Consider the following 23,972-nt stretch of genomic DNA (forward strand, 5'->3'; position numbering starts at 1 on the left):
TCGATTCCGTACATTTTTAATTTGTAAAGCATTCGTTGATGTGGGACTTTGTCAAAAGCTTTAGCAAAATCCAGAAATACGACGTCAACTGGTAGCTTTCTTGCTATATTTCCAGTCAAGAAGTCCATTGTTTCAAGGAGATTTGTAATGCATGCTTTTTTCTCTAAAAATCCGTGTTGACTATCTGATAAAAGATTGTTTGATTTTAAATGCTGCATGATTGCCTTCTTAACTAATTTCTCCATTATTTTACACGGAATCGAGGTGAGGGATATTGGTCTATAGTTTGATGGGTCGATTCTGGAGCCCTTCTTAAATAAAGGTGTTACATTTGCTTTGGACCATGAGCTTGGAATTTCACCATTGTCAAATGACTTTTGAAAGATGAGAGTAAGTGGAGAAGACATTGAGGTAGAACAAAAGCGTAAAACGTGAGGACTGACATTATCTACACCAAGTGATTTAGATATATCTAGTGCTGAGAGTTCCATTAGAGTGGCCAGAGTATCAAAAGATATGCTATTGAGGATTGTGTTAGTTCTACGATCAAAACGGGGAAGATTGTCATTGGATGGCTCTTTGCTGAAAACTGATTGAAATTGATTGTTAAGTGAGTTGGCTATTGTAATTTTGTCAGAGCTAATGATCTCACTGGAACTGGTGACTCGCATAGATGAGATCTGATTTATTACAGAGCGTTTACTATTTATGTATGAAAACAGTCTTTTAGGATTACGCTTATCATTGGCAAGGGCAATTTCGAAAGATTTCAGAGAAGAATGACTTAATTTTTTAACAAACTTTCTAGTTTCCCTATATTCCCCAACCAGTGATGTGATTTTCCATTTTGAACTGACGTTACGAGCCCATAGCGATTTTTTAAGACGAATAAGAGATAATAGTTCTTTTGTCATCCATGGTTGTTTTTTGGGGGATGGTTTGTTTGGCATACGAGGGATAAATTGAAGACAACATTCATTGTATTTGTTGAGCCAAAGTTGGTAACATTGTTCTACATTTAAGTCTTTAAAAATAGATGACCAGTCAACATTATTGAATTCTTTGTTGATTTTTTCGTAGTTACCATGCTTGTATATAAATTTAGAGCTGTTGAAACGTGATAATTTTATGCTGGAAGCCAGTTTGTAATGCCAGTTGATAGTGCAATGATATTGATCAGACAAACCGAGAGGAGGACCGATTTTGATTTCGCTAGCACGATATGAAGAGTCACATATGATGAGATCAAGAGTCTTTGTCATAGGGCAATTAGCAGGTTTGAAAGTAGGGACAGTGACGATTTGGTGAAGATGACAATCTTGAAAAAGAGAGACAAATGAAGAACTGAGACCAATTTTACTAGAGGAAAAGACTGAGTTGGAAGTCCAAGTAATCTCTGGGAAATTGAAGTCACCAGCAATGATGATACCGTTGTATTTTTTAGTCGATATTAAAGTTTTGGCATGGAAAATAGCACTTGAAATCTCTGAGAAGGCTTCGATACCGGAGGATGGAGGTCTATAAATGCAGCCTAGGAGCAGAGTTTCATTCAAAAGCTTTAGTTCAACCCATAACTGTTCTGAATAGTAGGGAATAAAATCTTTGTGTAGTAGGGATTCCTCTATTTTGTTTGAGATGATTTTACTATTTATGTATATAGCTACACCTCCTCCGATTTGGTTGCGACGGTCTGAACGATAGAGGTTGTAGTTCTGAAGAGAGGGAGTTGATTGGTCATTGAACCATGTCTCGGTGATAAAAATAATGTCAAAAGAATTGTTTTCTGCAAGTAAGGACAGTTCGATGAGTTTTATTGGATTGAGGGAGGTTGCATTGGTGTAGAAGCACGAAAGATGAGATAATTTGATGGAAGAGCTGGCCTTGTTAAAGAATGTTGAACTAGTGAGATGTTGAGAGCGACTGAATGGCTTCAGCAGCTGATTTCCATTTGAGGAATGGATTCTTCTCTCTTCCATTGATGTTGACTGTTTTGGATGTGTCAATGCATTTGATTTTTTCGCTGCGGATAACAAATCGAAAGGGTTTGTCAAGTAAATCTTTTGCCAATAGTTCTGCATTTTCTGTAGCACGCTTTTTGTTCAAGTTGTTGAATGTTTCTTGTTCGAGAGGTGTACGGTCTGGGCGAATGTAGACAGATTTTAATTCATCTATTGAGGCAAGTCGCTTTGCATTAGATAAGAGATCATTGCGGTGCTCATTCGAGTCAAATTCAATGATGATCAATTCATTTGGTTCAGGTGCTATTGTAGTTAAACTGGTGGTGCTGTTGATCCTTTTTGTGAAATGCCCAACAACTTTAAAAGCAACATTATAGTTAAGTTTTTTAAGCATACTTTGAACTGAAATTAGCCTCTGATTATTGTCAAAGGATTTTGGAAGACCGATAACTATAGCTCTTTTTGATTTTGTTTCTACAATTTTAGCATTTTCGTTGACTGCTGTGATAATTGCTTTATTGGCTTCTGAACCGTGCTTGACTGCGCTTGCCCAGTTAAGAGTTGTGGTCAAGCTCGGAGATGCTGACTTTGGCTGTTGAAAAAGATTTGCTTTTAGAGTAATATTTTCAGTTTCAAGAACAGATACGCGGGTGAGAAGCATGCTGACTGTGGCTATTAGTTTTGATATCGTAGCATCAAGCTTTTGAGAAGCAGCTGAATGGTTACCTTGACCAAGGCCTGGCCAGTTGGCTGCTAGAGCTGCAAGTTGGTCAGTTGAATATGGTGTAGTCATTATCATCAATGATTTACAAATTGCTCAATCTGATATTTTATATTTGGTAAGAGGGCTACCACTCTGAATAACAGTGGATTACCTCGTGGTCGAGAACTTATTACACTTGTAAACACAGTATTGCACTAAAAGTTTATGTGTTTGTTTCCGTCTATCTATATATATTCCGTCTATCTATATATAAATATATTCCGTATATCTATATATATATATAGATATATATATATATATATATATACATACATATATATATATATATATATATGTATATATATATATGTATATATATATACATATATATATATATATTTATATATATATAAATATATATATATATATATATATATTATATATATATATTTAATATATATGTGTGTGTATATAAATACATATACATATATATATATATATATATATTTATATATATATAAATATATATATATATATATATATATATATATATATATATATATTTAATATATATGTGTGTGTATATAAATACATATACATATATATATATATATATATATATATATATATATATATATATATATATATATATATATATATATATATATATATATTTATATATATGTATATATATATATATATATATATATATATATATATATATATATATATATAAGTATAATTCAAGAAAATATATGAAATAATACCCCATTAAAAGTAGGCACATGGACTGATTTTTTTAAATTGAGTATATACTAGAATGTTACATATCATTAGAAAGCCCTTCCATACAGTATTTTAAAAATGAAAAGTTATTAAAAACGAACAGTTTAAAAAAAGTTATGCTATTTTTAGTTGCAAATTCTCGATATATGGATTTATTAAAGAAATTGTTTCCAAAATTTATTTGTTTTTTACTGAGGTTTTTTTAACTTTGTCAAATCTTATCCAAATACTCTTGCCTAATTTCAACGATCAAAAATGTCACCAAGAAAAAACAAAATCTGGAGATATTTTCAAAAAACAAGTGACGGTGCTGAATGCAAGACGTGTAAAAAGTCTTTGAAAACAAAAGATGGAAACACAAACGGACTACGTTTCCATTTTTTTTTTTTTTAAAGATTACGTTAAGTATTCTGAAAAAACTGATAACTCTCTTCTTCCTCCTCCTTAGAAGAAACAACGAACCATGGTCGAAATGCTTGAATTAAAGTCCAGATATGACTAAGACAATTCAATTCAAAAACAGTTTGACTCTGCAATGCTGGATTACTTTTGCACTGATCTGGTATCCTTTTCAGGAGTCGAAGGAAGAGGTTTTAAGAAATTGTTTGACATTACAAACCCTAAACAGAGCCTTCATCACAGAACAACATATTCAAGAAAGCTTTCAATTCGGTCAAGAGAAGTTCAAGCTGGAATGAAGAGCATAATAACGGAGATTACGCTAAATCTAAAAAGTGCTGCATTTACTTCTGACCTTTGGACCTAGAGCTCAGGACAGCTACATCTCTTGGACTTTTCATGCTATTGACGAAAATCGGACACTGGACACCCCATGTCCAACAGTTCCCAGGCAGACACACAGATATCTTAGTTGAAGGAAAGCTGGATTCTTTCTAAGAAGAACTAAATTTGCCTGCTGATTTGCTATTGTACTGCGTGAACGACCAGGCAAGAAACATGAAACTTGCAGTCAAATTGTCAAAGCGCTTTGACCAATACTTGTGCAACAATCATATTTTGCAATGTGCAGTTCGAGACTCATTTGGAATGACTGCTGGAATGGATGATTCGTTGCAAACATGCAAAGATTTGGCTTCTTTAACTTACCAGTCAACAGTTGCAGCTGAGTTCAACAAATCAATTTAAGACAGTTACGCCAATCTGTTGACACAAGATGGAATAGTGAACTGGATTGCATGGCGTCTGTCCTACATCTAAAGAGTGCAATTATCAGCTTACGTGCAAATGAAGATATTTTTTCTTCAAAGACCATCAGTGCATCATAGTGGAAATTAATCGAGGGAGCAGTAGAAATTTTGGCACCACTTAAAGAAGCTACAGAAACGTGATCGGCTGAGTCTATTCCAACAATTAACACCGTCGCCGATTCTCTTTATTTAATCCATGACAAAATTGATCAATTTATTGAGACTGATGGAAAAAATGGCTACGGTGTCTTGTATGCAAAAAACTTGAAAAGCTGCATTGAGAAAAGATTTCCTCTTTGTCACACTGGAAACTTATTGAGTGCTGCAGTAAACTACTTAAATCCTGCTTTAAAGGGACTTCACTTAAAGCTCTTCAAAAAATTTCAAACAACAAAAGAATGTTTAGCCTCACAGGTTAAGGATAATGTTGAGTGCCAACCTGTTGCCAGAGTCCTTTCAGCAGATTTGTCCCCTAATTCAAAACTGAAGCGCAAGTTAAACGTCAGACTTGAAACACAAGAGCCAACATCTGAACTGAATCCTATTTTTAGCAAAATGTGTCCGTATGAATATCTCCCTGATGCCAAAAAAGACTTTCCGATTCTTCATTGGTGGAAATTGCATTCAAATACATTGCCAGAACTCTCTTCATTAGCTAGACAAATTTTAGCTATTCCAGCAAGTTCAACTAAATCAGAGAGAGTTTTTAGCTCAGGTGGAAATGTCGTCCGATCATCCAGACACAACTTACACCCAGAAAAAGTAGAACAAATCTTCTCAATCAGAGAAAACATTGTCTTGTTGAAAAAGTTTGGCAAAAAAATTCTGAATTAATATTTGAAAAAGTTGTTTACATTTGACAAATGTCATTTGAGTCTATTTGTCAAAACCATGTTTACATTTTTTTTTTTTACTTGGATTTTAATAAATTTGTTTTCAAAAATTGTTAAATTTCTTGTCTCGGTCTCACGAGAAGTACTAACTTCTCGTCTCGGTCTCGTCTCGGTTTGAAAAAACCTAGTCTCGCTCATGGTTATAACAAAGGTGTCTAGTGGGTTAGAGTGGGTACCTTAACACCATCGTGACCTTAAAAAAGTACACGAAAGAGTTTTTTTCTGATAAAATATGTGATCTTTATACACAAAAACCTGTTCTTATTTGCTTCCATTCCATTTCAAAATAATATTAATCTATTTTAGATTAAAGGGTGGATGTCTTTGTTACGTTAAACACCGTCGTAGTGAAATGTTACATTCTTATAAATATTTTAATCTAAATAAAACTGATGATATTTTGTTTTAAAAGGTTTAAATTATATATTCTTACTTTACAGCATATACAAGTGGTGTATAAATTGATATTTGAGGCGGGACATGTCCAACACCCAACGCCAATGCCCCTTCCCGTCCAGTCTTGTTCAACCTAAAAAATAAATTTTAAAAGATATTTGAAAAAAAGGTTTTAAATTTAGTTTATTGAAAAAGAGAAATAAGTATTTAAAATTTGTTTTTACTATACTAGTTAGGAAAGGGGCATGTGCCACGCCCAACAACCCTCCTTCCCTCCTTCTCTCCCATTTTATTCAAACTTGAAAAAAATGTCAATAAAAATTTTTAAAACGTGTTTAAATTGTGTTTATTTAAAGAGAGAGAAATAACTTTACAATTATTACCACATTTCAAGATGCAAGCTGGAGTATCTACCCTAAAATGCCTCTATAAAGTATATATAAAGAATTAATATATTATATTTTTAATTCAATTTGCCTAAACAAACAAATAATATATAATAACTTTTTAAAGATTAATAGCATTATAAATAATGTAAAAAAATGGACTAAACTATATAAACCTTAAAAATTTCAATTTAAAAATTAAACTACTAAAATATAAACATAATATATTTATAGGCAACAAGCTAACGTTAGGGATAGTTATAAACTTATGTAAACAATAAAAACAGATTAAAATAGTATACAATAAGTAAAAAACATTAACTTAAGTTTTTTAAGTGTTTCTATATATAGGAAGTTATTATAAATGTTTATTAACATTTACTTATTGTATACTATTTTCTTTTTGTGATTATGTCAATGTTTTTTTAATGAATAAACCCAAATTTATGTGATTTATACATACGAAATTTCGAAAAATCTACAAAAAGCTGTGTAGGATCTAAACAAGAAATATATATTAGACATGCTTGTATAATGATTTAAACACTAATCTACAGATAAAGAAGTATATAATCCAAATATGATACAAGACAATAATATCTTTTGTTAAATTTTAAAAACACTAAAAAGTTTTTTGTTAAGATTAAACTAATGAAGTATGTAATACTTCATTAATATATAAATATACTAATATACTTATTTATTTGTGATGTCTTAATATAATTTTCAACTGATACTAACTGTTAACAATCGACTCAATAGTTTAATAGGCTATTATAAACCACATATAAATAAGTATATTACATAATGTTTTAAAACTATTAAATAATAGAGTTTTAAAATAATAAAACTGTTGCTTTAAATACCAACAGTTTTAATTTGAAACATTAATCTTTTTTTTATATGCTACATAAAAAACAATGAAGGTTTTACATTAATCATTAGTTTTTGGATTTGAAAATAGTTATTAATGCAATTATTATGAAATTAAAATATTGAACTTACTCTCTGTTAGTGTATCTAGAACAGTTTTATTAAGCTTGTCCATATTTAAGGTGGTTGCCCAAGAAATAAATCTTGATTTTTTCCACACACAAAAAAAAAAAAAAAAACTTTTTCATAACCAGTTTTTTATCCTCTTTAAAATGGTATATAAATCATATATGTTCAATTTACATAAAGTTTTTTTCTCATTTTTATATAGTGGTATATAAGGTTTTTTTTTCGCATTGTTGTTTTTCACGTTTTTCTTCATTTGTAATTTCAATTGAAATGTCAAATATCTTGGGATTATCTCCTCAGATAATCCTCAACTCCGTATCAAACGTAATGTCTTGTGGTTTATGATAGGTTTTATGGTTTTTGATAAACTAAAAGTCATTGATTGAATGAATATCTTACGTTTAAAGCAACGTGATGCAACATAAAATATATTATTTATTAGATTTTTATGAATGTATATGAGGTGTAATGACTTATTTGTATTTTTTTATTACTTCAAACTCTTTTAGACAAAAATATATAACAATGGCCAATGGAAATTTGCAAACTAATGCCAGAAAAGTTAAAAGAAAAGCTCCTCCCAATTGGTTTAGGAAACAGGAAAAAATTGATCTTTCTGCCAATAAACACAGTTTAAATACAATAAGCATGTTTTCTAGTGCGAAAAAATTAAATATGGGTATTCAGAATCATTTCGAGTGTCGTGATATGTATGACTATAATATCTTTTTAACTTTTCTGTTCTCAAAAATATTTTTTTGGAAATAGCTTGTCCAAAATATCATATGCTAACCATTGAGCTATTTCATAATACACAAAAAAAAAAGGGATTTTCATCTCGAGTTCAAATGTAGATCTTGTGACCAATGGAGTCTGACATTTTACTCATCTAAAGAATTTGTAAAGAATAGAAGTAATACCACTAGAAGAAATATATTTGAAAATGCAAGAGCGGTGATTGCTTTTTGAGAGATTGGTCGAGGTCATTCAAGTTTAAACACATTTACTCAATGCATGAACATGTATGGTTTAGCCAAAAATGCTTTTGATAACCTAAATTCAAATGAGATATATAATGCATATAATGAGGCTGCCTTAAAAAGCATGAAAAAAGCTGCAGACGATCTTCAAGATTCTTCAGATGGTCCAACACAACAACGCATAAAAATAGACGGAGCGTGGCAGAAAAGAGGCCACTCAACTCTTAATGGATTTGTTACTGTTATCGTTGAAGATAAAGTCGTAGATGTACAAGCTTTTTCCAAACATTGTAAGGGTTGCCTTATGTGGGAGAAACAAAAAGGGTCACCAGGTTATGAAAGATGGGAGGTAAAAAATGTATGCAATATTAATTATATTAAGTCATCTGGAGCTATGGAGGAGCTGGTGCTGTAAAATCTTTGAACGTTTTGAAGAAAAGAACAACTTAATTTAGAGAGAATAATCCAAGGTAACCCTTCAATATTTATTAGCACTTCAACTTTTGTAGAAGTATAAGATGCTGGAGTGCAACTTACCAATAATGCTGCAAGCTGGTTTTCAATACTTATATAAAAGTAATAGCCTTTGTTACCAAAACTATCGCTCATTTATCCAATGTCAGCACATGGTTTTGTTTGTAATAATGTTCTAACATTTTAAGGTAAAGAATGATATGGAGATAAAATTCCGAATAAATCGGTCAAGCTATTTTGACAAATATTGTGCTTCAATTTCCATTCAACAAATGATTCTTTAATGCACGGTGTTCTTTTAATTTCCTCATTTTCCTTTTCATCACTAGTTTCTGATGTAAAGTGTGTTATATTTGTATTGCGGTGTACCTTATCATCAGAATATGATGAAAAATAATCGAATCCTTTATTAGTAATGTCATTTACACTATACTTATCATATTTAATATCGCATGTATTATATTTCTCCTTATTAATCATATTAAAAGTGCCATCTATCACCTTATTTGTTTTTAAACTTGACACATTGGTTCTGGTGTTATTTGTAACATTAATCTGTGTTACAACGTTTTCCAGGTTTATAGCATCAATAGCATGGTATCAATATCCTGAAAATATTGTTTAACAGCTCTTGTAACAGATTTATATTTTGACCAGCAAATTGAAATACTTCATTTCATAGCTAGTTACAAACCGGAAAAAACAAAAACTAAACTAATAACAGGAACAATGAAAACATATATACTTGTATATATATACATATACATATATATATATATATATATATATATATATATATATATATATATATATATATATATATATATATATATATATATATATATATATATATATATATATATACATATTTATAAATACATATATTATGTTAGTGTATTCTACAAATAGAGTCCAAACGTTCATAAAGAACAGAGCAGTAATAAATTAGAAAAAAAATTTATCTTTCTTTTACAGGCTGTTTTTGATTCGATAGAATCATCAGAAGATTTTTTGATGATCATATCAGGAATTCATAAATTTACTTTATTTATATTTATATAATATATTTGTAATAAAAAATGTTATTATACATTTTAATTAATTATATATATTAGTTAAAAACACCTATTTTGCTTTTCTCTTAAAATATTAGCTTCGCACTTAATGACTTAAAAACTTCAGATACCTGATGAAAGGATGACAGACTTCCTAAAGAACCACCAACTAGTGCGACTTGGAGTCAAATAAAAAGACTACATAACTTTTTTTTTTCTAATGACATTGTCATTAGTAAAAAACATACTCATTGTCATCGTCAATGATATTGAAAATATTCATTGTCATTGAAAAAGATATATTAGCGACAAGCCCTTGTTGCAAACTTTAGCAGAAACGTTTTTAATTTTACAATCATTTTAAAATTAAAAAGGTTTTATTAGCTACAAGTATAAATAAACCCATGACATTGTCACAGTATTATGGGTTTATTTATACTTGTAACTAATAATCCCTTGCCATTGACAAAACTAAAACATTAAATTAAAAGATTAAATTTGAAACATCCTTAAAATATATCTAACTAAGAAAAATGTGCAACATACCTTAAGTTATGTTAAATTATTGTGATGTATTGTGAGTAATGAAATGAGTGTTTCAACCACGCCTAAGGTTAAATCTAAACTGCGCAGTTTAGAAGTTATTATAGTAATATTGTTTTTTTTAACAACAAGCCAATTTTGAATATGTTGGCCAATGTAATTAATATATTCACAATATTGGCACAATATAAATGCGAATCTTGGGCAATATTTGCCCATCTAAACTATATCGGAGCAATGTAGCGCCAGTATTGCTTGCGACTAGGGTACCTCTGCTTTTTAGGCTTCTTTAAGTTCCTCTTTCCTGACCTCTACTGATATAATGCCCATATTACACCAAAGCAAAGAAGCTAATTCATTAAAATTTTTTATCATTATAAAATGTAATAATTTTATATTTATCAGCACTGTTACTCATTTTAAGGAATAACAACTTTTTAAAAAATTTGGTTGAAAAATAAAAGAGCTTGTGGGATTTATCTTCAAATTTTTTTGTCAGTTTCTCAAGACAGTTTTCTCAGTTCCTAAAAGTCATTTTTATGGGGAGGGGAGGGGTAGGTGGATGGGGTCCTTTACAAAAAAAAGGCGCCCCATAGCTCTACCAGTGTCGTCGGCCCTGTTTTTGTATAATATCTTTATAATGTATTTATATTGATGTGAACTTTTAAAACATTTTATTTAATTGAATATCTGGATAATTAAAACTTTGAACCAAGTCCTTATTTTAAGCAAAACAAGAACTGGGTAAAACTTGTCAAAAAAAGTATTTTATTTGTTGTTGTTCATACTAATAATAAATTAATAGAACTGTAAAGTCAACATATGGAAGAAGATGACTCAGTGGACATTTTAACACATAAAGATAATGTCTGCACTAGTGTTTTTTGAAATTTTGATTCGAAATCTTACTGTTTACCATCAGCTATTTCTTTATTGTTCCCATTCTTCAGAAAAAAGTAAAAATATATATTTTTATATATACTATATTTGAAATCAAAAAATAAAAAAAGGTTTTTATACCTAAGCATTTGCTACAGCTGCTAAGCAGATAAAACAAAAAATAACTATAATTGCGAAAGTTATTTAAAAAAAAATGAAATCTTCATAAGTTTTTGTAATATTTTGCCAGGCTTTTTGTATACTGTATAGTTGAAAGAACAGTGTAAATGTGTGTGCGTGTTAGTGAGGGGATATATTTGGGTCACCATGTTTAACAGAAAGTGAGTATCCATTAACCCATACCGATCCAGCATTCCCTATTAGAAACATTTAATTATATCCTCAAAGGACATTATCAAAACTCCTGCTTTGCGAAAACATTTCTTTTCCTGTGTTCACATACGTGGAATCTAATAAAAAATTGAAAAAATTTACAAAAAAAATATATATATATTTATACATATATATATATATATATATATATATATATATATATATATATATATATATATATATATATATATATATATATATATATATTTGTATATATATATATATATATAAATATATATAAATATATATGTATGTATATATATATATATGCATACATTTGTGTATAGTTATTGTGGTTGTGCAAAGTTACCCAAAGTGAAATATATATATATATATACATATATATATATATATATATATATATATATATATATATATATATATACATACATATATATTTATATATATTTATATATATATATATATATATATATATATACAAATATATATATATATATATATATTTATATATATATATATATATATATATTTCACTTTGGGTAACTTTGCACAACCACAATAACTATGCACATATACATACATATACAAATCAGGTTTTAGATTGTGTGATATTCATTCAGTATGAATGCATGTCAATCCATTACTCACACAATTTTGAAAGAGAGAAATGTCAATCCAATACTCACACAATTTAGAGAAAGAGAATTGTCAATCAAATACTAACACAGTTTAGATAGAGAGAATTGTCAATCAAATACTCACACAATTTAGATAGAGAGAATTGTACGATAAAGAATTTTTAGAAAACAGCTTCAAGATATTTTTACAAAAAAAAAAAACTCTTACAGTCTGCAGAAACTAAAAAACTAAAAAAAAAGTTTTCTGTTCCTGCAGGAAAATGTGTTTGCACAGAAGATTTAAAAAAATTTGTTAAGAGTTTTGATATTGGCTCAAAGAAAAAAAAACAGAACAAAAACATGGAGAGCATAAAGCCAAAGGTTCAATCGGAAGAAAATCTGAAAGAGTGCCATAATCACAGTTCTAGCTCAAAATCATTGAAAAGCATTGAAAATAAACTTTTCAACAAAAAGAATAAAAATGAGAAATCAAGCTCAAAAAATTTGATAACTTTTTTCTAGACAAATTACAAATGTCAAGGTAAACAGTGTTTATGTGAAGCCAATGGTTAAAGAATGCTTGTCTGACACACAAGAAGATTTGTTGAAAGGAACAATATTTGCTTTACATCAAGAAGCCTCAAGAAATTTGCCTAAACTAGAGAACTTTACAAAGTAACTCTATTAGACTTTTATTTGGCCTCTTGAACTTTGTTTAGTTAGCTTTTAACTTTTATTTAAAATATATATAATTGCCTACATGAAAAGAAACTTGTGTTTTTTAGTTTTAAATACGGCTGTGTTTATTTTATCATGTTAAATTCTTTATAAACCAAAATAATAGTAAATATGATATAATTATTATTTTTTTTTTGTTTACTTTTATTCGTCTTCAAGCTCTCGTTAGATTTTCTTATGAAACAGTATGATAAAAAGAGTTTAAATAGCAAAATTCATTTAAACGTTTTTTTTCAAATTTTATAAGGCTGCGCAAAGTTAGCCAAAACCCCGGTTTACTTAGGACATAATTAAGACACCCATAAAAAATACTTCTTAAATGGTTAAAAAAAAGTTCTAATAATAGAAGTTTTTTGTTAGACTAGAGAAAAATTTTGGCAGTTTTTATAAATAGTGGAGAAGTTTGAAGCCAGTTTTTAGAAACACAAAGCAAAAAATTTCAAATTTTTGCGCAAAGTTACCCAAAGTTACGGTATGGCTTGAGTTTAAGTTTGCTCTTTGCATAAGCTCAAGTATAGTTTTAGATTTTAAGTAAGATTAAATATTATGGTTCGCTTCTTGCATTCCTCCTTACAAATCTCAAATCAGATTTTATTACTCTTTTAAAAAAGTTTTGTTCCACAGAGTTACAGAGCAATTTCTCCTAGATATTTTCAAAAAGATAAAGAAAAAAAATTACCAAATATATTTGGAAGAAAACGCTTTTAAAAAAAGTAGCATTAGCAAAAAGTTAGAAGCAATAAAAAAAAAATCTTTGTCAGTTTACGTTATTCTAATATATTTGAAAATAATTTAAATATACTTTTCTGTTTAAGAACCATCTAACCTCTTGTGAATATCAAGAGGTAAAATGCCTCAATGAACAATGCTCTACTACACTTTTGCGCAAAGAACTAAGTGACCACATGGAAAAGCATTGCATTTATCGTTTGGTTACCTGTCGATATTGCAAACAAAAGATTATTTTTTGTGACAATCAAGTAAAACCATTCCTTATTTTATTTATTTTTTATTCTGTTTTTTTTTTTTTTTTTATAGAGTAGAATTTACCTTTACTTATTTAAATTAAACGAGCGGGTATAGACGTCTCTTTGACCTCTATACCAAGTCTTATGGGTGTCACAAGTCCGTAAGACGCCCTTAAGACGTCCTGTGGACGTTCTGTGTCAGCTAGGAAAAAATGTGTGTGTTTGTGATAACAGTATTTTAATATTTTTCTATAAATTCAATAAGGCAGAATCATTCTTTTTGCTAACATCTTTTGACATCGAAGACGTAAATATCATTCTTTCTTAGTTACTTTTTATTAAAAAAAGCAATTAAGAAAAAATGATATATTTACGTCTTTTGAAATTCACTACCCACCTTATCTGAATGAACAGAAAATATCCTTTAATGATTATCGTTTTTACATCACCATAAAGATTTGACAATAAAACGTAGATTAAACAGATGCTAGCTGAAACCTGTCACTATGTTAATCTTGAAACTCTTATCAATATATAGCATGCCATTTTTGAATTACATTTAAAATATATATTTCAGGTTTTGGTAAATATCGGCTCACAAGAATTTTTAAGATTATCCAACTAACAAAATAAGGCTTTAAAAATAAATTATTGTAATCACTATTATTTTAATTCTGATCAACTTTACTTTCTCTCTAAAATGCTCAACATCAATAATCATTTTCAGCTATTAAATGTCGATTTGTCTTTCATCATAAACGAAAGTACCAATTCCAGTACATTTACAATTTTTTTTAATATGAGAACGCTGTCGCTTTCAACTTAATCTTCTATTAGCAATAATTTTTATGCACCAAACCATTCTCCTATAAAATATGGTCTAAAATCTATAAAATAGCAAAGCTTAAAAACTTGAAACAGTCTTCCTTTTCGAATAAAATTAATTGAGTTAATTACTAATTTGAAAGAGTTTTTTTTTCGCAATTTTTTAGAAAGATATTTCTAAAAACCTCAAATATAAAACTTGTAATTTATTGTTATTGTTACCACTCTCTTATTATACCTATTTTCGTATTTATTAATGTTATAATAAAAATTATCACCTTTTTATTATTATTTACACTATTTATTGTTAATTGTTTATATTCTTAGTACTACTATTATTGTCATTTTTATTGTTAAGTTATTGTAAAGTATTTACTTTAAATTAGGACTAGTACTATTTGTAAATGTCATTGAAAATTTTTAAATTATTGTTTCACAATATATATAATTGAATCTAAATTGAATTGATGTATTATAAAAACTTTAAGGATACATCTAGAGGGGTTTTAAAACCTTTTAATATTTTCAAAGCCAAGCTTTTGTAATTTTTTTGGCCCCCTCAAGTTATCTCCAGGAGGATTGGAGTTGTTACCCCCTCCAGTTAACGCTTAGAGAATTGTAAATTTTTCGTACGTTTTCAAATCTATGTTAAACTAAAACTTTTTGCAATCGGATTACTTATTTCTTTAACAATCTTTTAGGAAAGTTGGTGTGGAAAACATTAAGCTGTAATTAATTGTTGTAAAAATCATTTGCGGAAATTTTTTTTTTAATTTTTTTTTTATATAAAAAAAAAACAAATAAAAGTAACTTATTCTATTTTTCGTTTTTAAAAAAATATATTTTTTTATTCATTTTATTAAACTTAAATTAATTTATTATTATATGTAAATTTATTTTATTAAATTTAATTAACAGTCTTTTAAAATTGTTAAGGTGGCACACTACAAAAAAGCAATTTTTAATTTAAAATTGGAATAAAGCCAAACACTAATATTTATCTGGTGAGATTCATATTTTTTAAAATATCTGAAATAAAGTTTTTTCCAAAATTTTATTCACACCCATAATGGCGGAAAACTGCCATAAAAATGCCTAAAATTGAATAACTCTGTGATGTAATATCTTCCCTATATAAATTTTCTCTCGTTCAAAATTTGTAGATTAATGCATTATAATGTTTGATTCCGGTTGGCATATTTTGAAACCCTATACAGGCTCAGAAAAGGGAGAAGTATGAGCAACCTGATTCTGATTGAAAGAGAGGCAAGTGCGCTTTTGTTGAAAAATATAGGGTAAGGTAAGGTAATATGGATTGTTGGGGTAATATGGATATATTCAATAAGTATCCAAGGAGTAAGTTATCTATACATAATTCTAAAACTTAAAAATTACCAACAGTTTCTACGCATAATTGGCTTCTTTTTTTTGCGTTAACATTGTTTATATTTGATTTACATGAAGAGTTAATATGTAAAACACATTATTTTGAAAAAAATATAAAAAACGTTATGTTGTAAAATTTTTGTCTGCAGACTTCAGTAATATTACTTATGGAAGTTTAATGATGTATATTTATTAGTTGGACCATGATGCAACAATATGTAAAATTTAATTTATAAGTTCTCTAACCCATATTGATAAATAAACAAAAATCCAAAATGGGGTAAAATGGATATACATGTAAAATAATATTAGGCTAAAATGGATATATATAAAATATATAAAATCCTACTAACACTATAGTATTTTATTATAAAATCATAAGCTACGCGACATTTAGATATACACTTATGCTCACTTTTGCTTTTTAATATAGTATTATACATTTTTCAGTGACATATAATAGTTTTATATAATGCTTCTGAACTATTTACATTAAAATTATAATTCAAATTTGTTTTTCCTGAATGGCTAGGGTAAAGTTTTAACTCTCATCTAAATGTTTTATATTTTATTTTTGTATTCCTCTTTACTTTATAATTAAACTATAGACTTTATATAACTAAAGTTTGTTATAAAATATTTTATATAAAATAATAAGACTGAAATATATTATTATGCCTCGTGAATACCAACGCAAGACTATTGGTACATATGATCACAGCAAATTAATGACTGCCATACAGCTTGTTAAGGAAAAAGAGTCAGTATACAGTGAATCAAAATCTTCTGGAATTCCTTATGGAAGATTATACAGGCAATCCCATGATCAAATCCAAAGGAATGACAAAAGGATTGGAAGCAGTCGTTGGTTTCCTGCTGTAGGATCTGTACGTAAACCTGTTTCATCTAAATTAAATATGCAATGTGGTCTATCAAATAAATTATTATCGTTTAATGTCTTCTCATATAACTCAAAAAATCGTCAATGTTTTTAGAGAAAGATCATTAGCACTTGCTTTTGTCAAAAGTTCCGGTTTTCTTTTTCCAAGGACTACATTCCATCTTTTTTCAAAAGACATGCACCAGTCTTTCCCTGGCTTGTCATCTTTAAATGGAGTTTTTTTTGCCAATAAATGTTATATAGGATTTGACCATCAGTTTGATATCTTCTCTAAGATTTTCCTCAGTATTATTTAAAACAAAAATCTTTGTTCGTAAAACATCAAAAACAGCCTATTACGTTGCTCCATCATGTGGTAAATCAATGTATACTGTACTGTTTCGTGGGTCAGCAAATTGCCAGTGTCTACCTCCCTTTGTTGTCTACAAAGCCATCCACCTTTATGATGCATGGTGTCAAAATGGACCAGAAAATGCAATGTATGGTGTAACAAAATCCGGTTGGATGGAGGACTATATTTTTGAAAGTTGGATTGACAGGTTTATTATACATGTAATGAAAAGCCTGAGTTGCTGCTATGTGATGGACACAACAACCATATAACATATTCTACTGTTAAAAAGGCTCCGGAAATTCATATAATTTTACTTTGCTTACCTCCGAACACAAGTCATGAATTACAACCTCTTGCTGTTGGTTTTTTTGCTCCATTGAAATCCCATTAGAAGAAAATCCTTAAAGATTGCCCAAGAGAAAGCAGACATAAAATGTTGACAAGTCTGTATTTCCAACTTTACTAAAAGCTCTTATCAGTAAGATAGATAACAAACTCCTGAAAAGTGGTTTTAATGGTAGTGGTCTTTACCCTGTTGACAAATCAAAACCTATGAAAAAAATAGTGAATATGCGACCAAAGGACGAGGAAGTAGATGAGTCTAACAAAAAAGAAAATTTTGTAAAAAACCTGCAGAGAGCAATCAATTCTTTACTTACAACTAACCCAAGTCAACCTAGACTGACAGCGCTTGCAAATTCAAAAAAATGCAAAGCACGTGTCCAGGCCAAAAAGGGAGATATTTTAACAGCATAAGATGTTGTCGCAAGGTTACAAGAAGAAGAGAAGAATAAAGCTGAAAAGAAGACTGTATCAGTAAGTGAAAGAAAACTACTAGACATAACCAATACAGTTTGACTTTTTATATATATGAGTATCCGTATTACCCCACCTGTGGGGTAATTTGGATATATGAAAGGTGTTGTTAAAAGAGGATTTGTAAGTTAGTTATTTAAAATATATTTATGCTTTACTCATTGTGATTTTACTGTATACACCCTGAATGTAAAGAAAAATAACAATAGTTTTTATGGTGGTTTTTAACTAAAAAAAAATTATATTATAAAAAAATATATCTAAAATTCTATCAATATTACCCCTTCCCACCCTAATTAAAGTCAAAACAAGCAAATAATTGTTAAAGTAATCAACTAAGTTTATCAATACAAGTCATGTGTTATTAATTTTATTTTAGTTCTCTCCAGAGCATTTAAAAGGTATCAAAATCTATTTGTACAAGATAATTTTTACTTGTAAAAATTTCAAAGTTTCAATAAAGTTTATTTTGGCGATGGGGATTTTATCTGTTGTTAATTCAAGTTGTTAATTCAAAGAAAACGAAAAAAAAGTATGTGTTAACGTAAATTCGAAAAGATCTATAAATGTGTTTCTCGTAAAATATAATGTCCTTGGCTTTAAAGCATACTTGAATATAAAGTTTATATGTAGTTGATATGCAGTTGTATGAGACTACTGGTGGAGTACTTTTGCATACAAAGATTATATGGGGTTGTACCTGACTACTGGTGAAGAACCTTACTTATAAATTGATTTATATGTTAATTATAAAGAGTTTAACATTAGAGTTTTTTAAAGAAGTAAATTTATAATAATTGTCAATATATGAACACTAAGGAGATTTTGTTTTCATGTTTTGTTTCAACCTTAGTTTTGAGGAGACTGATATGTTGTTTTTTTATTACATAACTTTATTAAAACTTCGTCCTTAAACCATTTAACACTTTTTGAAAGTTTAGAAAAACTTTTGCAGGCTATATTAACTTAAATGTAAAAAATGACAATTGGATATTAATACTCCATTTGAAAATTTAAAAAAAGAAGTAAAATTTATATGTTTGTCTATTGAACAGTAATTTTTTTTACAATTACAAATAAACTCTGACATTAAAAGCAAGAAAAAGTGTTGAAATCAAATAATTTTTTTTTGGTAATAACTGAAAAAAAAATGATTTAAAAAAATCCAATTAAGTGGTAAAACTTGCTAGTAAAGTACTTAAAGTATGCAAATGTAAATTTTAGGCTTGAGCAGAGGTTGTTCTAAGCTCGTTACTGCATCTTTATTCCAACTTGTTAATTGTAAATAGTTAAACGTTACAGTTTTTTGTAAAAAGAAAATTTTTACACCTGTTTTACAGAACTAGCTTATATGTTTCATGTAATTCTATGAATTCTAAAGATGTTATTTTTAACCTGAATTTTAAGGCTGATTAAGAGTACATATAAATTTTTCATTACTTAACTCTGATAAAACATCATCCTTTAAACACTTTGTGAAAATTTTAAAATTGTTTGGCCGGAGGTTTTAACTTATATTAAGTTTTATAACTGGATGAAAATTGGATATTAATAATCTATTTGAAATTTTAACAAAAAAAGTAATATTTATTTGTTTTTCTACTGAACATTTTTTTGTACAGTTACATATAAGCTTTAATATTACAAGCTAGCAAAGAGTATCAAATGTTTTTAAATCTTTATACAAGAGGTATTCAAAAAAATTATAAAAAAGCACACTTGATTTTATTTGTTATACCAAAAGTTACATAATGAAATTACTCATATAATTTGAAAATACAGAATACATTTTATTTAATTCTTTTTTCATTTTTCTAGATCTTTTTTTTGTTTTGGGAGTTTCTAATTTAAAATAAATTGATAGCATAATAAACATAAAATTTGTCAAAATTTGTTGCTTTCTTTAATATTATTTACCATCAGTTGCTATTAGCGGGTAAACATTTTTCTATTAATTATAGAATACAATAAGCAATTTTTTGTTCAGGTCAACAGCCATATATCAACAAACATGTTTTTTATATGTATTGATTCTTGAAATTGAAATAAACTATAACATGAATTTGTATGTTTTCAATTTTTCATGTTTCTACCTTATTACACTTGGTTCTTCATAAAGGTGTGATAAGTTAAGAGTTATTTTTTTGGGTAATCAAATAACTATATCAAAACACACTTGTGGACATCACAAGGTCATAGACTCTTGCTTTTAGTTGATTTTAGGCTGATTTCAGGCTAATTTTAGCTGATTTTAGCTGATTTTATTTTTTGTTTTTATTGATAATATATTTTAAAAAAATGGAGTCAGAATATAATAATACAAATTCAGATTCTAGTGAGAATCAGCCATCTGACCCTGGAATCATAAGTTTAAAATAAAGAACATTAGGTCTTCCTTCAATCCTAGATGGGCGTTATTTTGAAATAACCAAATTTATTGATGAAAAAAAGGTGTTGGCTTAGTGTAAAAGCTGTCCAAACAAATTCTTATCAGCAAAAATTTACTCAACTTCAAACCTGTTAAAGCATCTAAAGGTAGTTACTTGTTTATCTACTATTATTGTAATTGTTATTACCTCTATTAATATTGCTGTACTAGATTAAATGCTAAAATATTTAAATTAACATAACAGACGTACTTTACATACTTGTTTTAATACTACAATTGAACATTCTTTATGGATAGGCTGGTAAGAATTAAGCATCGGCGTTACCGCACCGTCGGTAAAAATGCGTAAAAATGCGTAAATTTGCGTAAAATGCGTAAAAATGCGTAAATTTGCGTAAAATGCGTAAATTTGCGTAAATTTGCGTAAAAATGCGTAAATCTGCGTAAAAAGCGTAAAAATGCGTAAAAATGCGTAATTACCGCGGTAATTTTGCGTAAAAATGCGTAATACGCAATTTTACCGCATTTATCACTTTTTACCGCATTTATCACTTTTTACCGTTTTTATCACTTTTTACCGCTTTTTATCACGATTTACCGCATTTTATCACAAATTACCTCTTTTTTTGCTGATTACCGAAAAACTAAAAAAAGATACTTTAAATTGCTTTTTGTATTTCTATTAGTAAATATTACATTTACAGTTTTAAACAAACAAGTTATTGATAAAAAATTAATCATCAGATATATCATCATCTGTCTCTAATAAAATGTTTGCAAGCTCAGATGCTCTGTACTTTTTTTTCTCATTCCCCTTCTAATTCGACTTCATTATATTACCTAATTTTGCTTTTTTGATTCTACTTTGATTGTGCTGGAGTGTCATTGGAATAAACAAAGAGACACTTTGAGTTTGGTCTTTACCTTGAGTCACTTCATACCCTTCTTGTTGAGCTAGAGTCCTTTGACTCTCTTGAGTATCTAACTGTAGCTGTTGTTGCTTATTAGGTTCAGGACCAGTTTGAGTATCTGATAAAGTTGGAGAAGCCTTTTCAAGTGCACCTCTTTTTTTAGTTTCAGTTTGACTATGTGATTTTCCCTGTTGGTGAGTCTTCTTAGTTGGTGGTGTGACATGTGGTAATTCATACGGCTCTTCTTCGCAAGTTTTTTCCCAATCGTTGAGGTTAGAAGGAACCCTTGCGTAATTTTGACTCACAAAAACTAACATGCTAGTGTTTTCTGGTTTTACATTATGTCTAAAATCAGTAACTGTCCTACCTCCTACTGAAAACATTCTTTCTGATGAAGCAGAAGTCACAGGTATAGCCAAGTAACTTCTAGCCAGACCAGCTAGCAAAGGTAACTCATTTTTATTTTGCTTCCACCATTCTAAAGCATCCACATCCCTTTCAGGTAAGGCCATAGTCTGATACTTTTCAAATTCAAGCATCAAGGGTGGCTTGAGCTTTGATTGGCTAGGCTGTGAAGTCCCAGGGCGATGCGCTGAAACCTGCCTCCTGTCTTTCAAAAACTCAAGGTCCACTGGATCCATTGTTTCGTCAAGATCTGATGTTTCTAGCGAAGTATGATCATCAACCAATGACTCGCAGAACTGGATTGTGGTTGGGTGATTGTCAACCAATTCCTTGATGGCGGCTTCCCTTCCTTCCTCACTGTTTGCAATATTTTTGAGTGTATATCCTCTATAATATGGGTGCAGAAGTGAACCCACATTATAGTATTTGACTCCAACGCCATAATTAGGTAAACCCTTCTCAAATTCTTTCATGAAGTTGTGTAGGCACTCTGCAACTTGAGGGTCACGCTCTTCAATGTCATTTATGGTTCTTTTGCAAAGCAAGTGGAGATTTAATATGTCTTTTTGAACTTTATGCATAGTCACTAGATTTTCAGAAGACCAGGAATCAGAGCATCGCTTACATTCTGCCAGAAATGGTAAAATGTTGTAAATACTAATAAACTCTAACTCATCCGGAATCAAACTTTGAAGATCTGGTTTGTTTAGAGTTTCTAGAGCAACCAGTAAACCAGCCTTCAATCTGAGGATTGACTTAAGCATCATAAAGTTAGAATTCCATCTTGTTACAATTGGCTGAATGATCTTTACTGGTTCTATATTTGCTTCCACGCACGCTTTCTTGATGTCCTGCCAGTCTAATGAACTTTGGTGGGTCCTTTGAGCAAGTCCTTTACATTTCTTAATTATACCATTGATTCCTTCTGATTTTTCTACAGCCTTTGTTAAACAAGTGTTGAGCAGATGATCGGCACAGGTTAGATGATCACTGATCTCTTTGCTTTCCGTGATTGCTTTCTTCATGTTGGCTGCAGCATCAGTAACACCCACTTTGTAAAGGTCTTCCCTCTGAAGACCAGGAAATTGAGAAATCATGTGGTCTATTCCTTGTGCAAGCAAAACCCCTGTATGTCTCCCAATAAAGTTTTGGCAATCCAAAGATAAGTTTTTGAGTTCAAAGTCTTTGGTAACATAATGCAATGTAAGGGAGACGAAGGGATCACCATTTCTTGCAGTCCATCCATCTGTAGTGAAAGCTGCCATTTCGCAATGCGGGATGTCTCTCTCAATTTGCATTTTTACATCACGTCTTAGATTGCGATAAATCATTGGTAGCTTGAATTTGGATAAGGTGGTTGGACTTTTTAGGTTGGCTTGTGGACAAAGATAATTCAGCAGCATTTTGAAGCCAGCAGTTTCAATAACGTGAAACGGGAGGTTAGAGAGAACTAGTGAAAGGGTTAGGATGATATCAAATTCCAACTGTTGAGCACTTTGTGAAGGCCACTTTATTGTTTCAGTAAAGTCGTCCATTTTTGTTTGGTGACTTGATGATGCATCATGTGGGAGGTTATCAAGCCTTTTGTTTTTATTAATAGGACCAAAATATCTTCTTATGGTACTGGACTTATCAGCCTCTGCCTGAGCATTCCTCTTTTCTTGAAATTTCTTCTCTTTATTTTCGTTATCGACTTTTTGCATCTGGTAAAAAGATAGCGGATTGCAGGATCTGAAATAAAATAGTGGATTTATATATGTTTAAAAGGATGCGAATTACAATGTTTCAGTAGTAGATAGTTCATAAAAAATAAATACATGAACCACAAGACACATTAGTGTTTTTTTAAAAATTCTAAATAATTTTTTTTTTATCATGTTGCATTTTACCATGGACATATAAGAAATGGACGTGCAACCTATTGTTTTTTTTGCGAACCATGCTCGTTGCGCATAGTTAGAAATCTTTTGTTTTAAGCAATAGAAATTAAATTATATTAAAGTCTGTCGGATTTAACGAAAATTTTTGGACTCGTCTAACCAGTCATTTCAACTTCCTCTCATTT

At 29.5% G+C, this 23,972-nt stretch overlaps 1 protein-coding gene across 1 annotated transcript in view; it reads left to right on the top strand.

Annotated features, from left to right (window-relative positions):
• The window catches only part of LOC136083862 (TNF receptor-associated factor 3-like), a 139,533-nt gene that overhangs the window by 16,093 nt on the left and 99,468 nt on the right, over positions 1-23,972 (top strand). The window contains exon 4 of the mRNA XM_065803771.1: positions 13,788-13,952. Coding sequence (XP_065659843.1) covers positions 13,788-13,952 — 165 coding nt within the window. The remainder of the gene's footprint in view (positions 1-13,787; positions 13,953-23,972) is intronic.

The sequence above is a fragment of the Hydra vulgaris genome, chromosome 08 (genome assembly GCF_038396675.1).
Source record: "Hydra vulgaris chromosome 08, alternate assembly HydraT2T_AEP".
Classification (NCBI taxonomy): Eukaryota; Metazoa; Cnidaria; class Hydrozoa; order Anthoathecata; family Hydridae; genus Hydra; species Hydra vulgaris.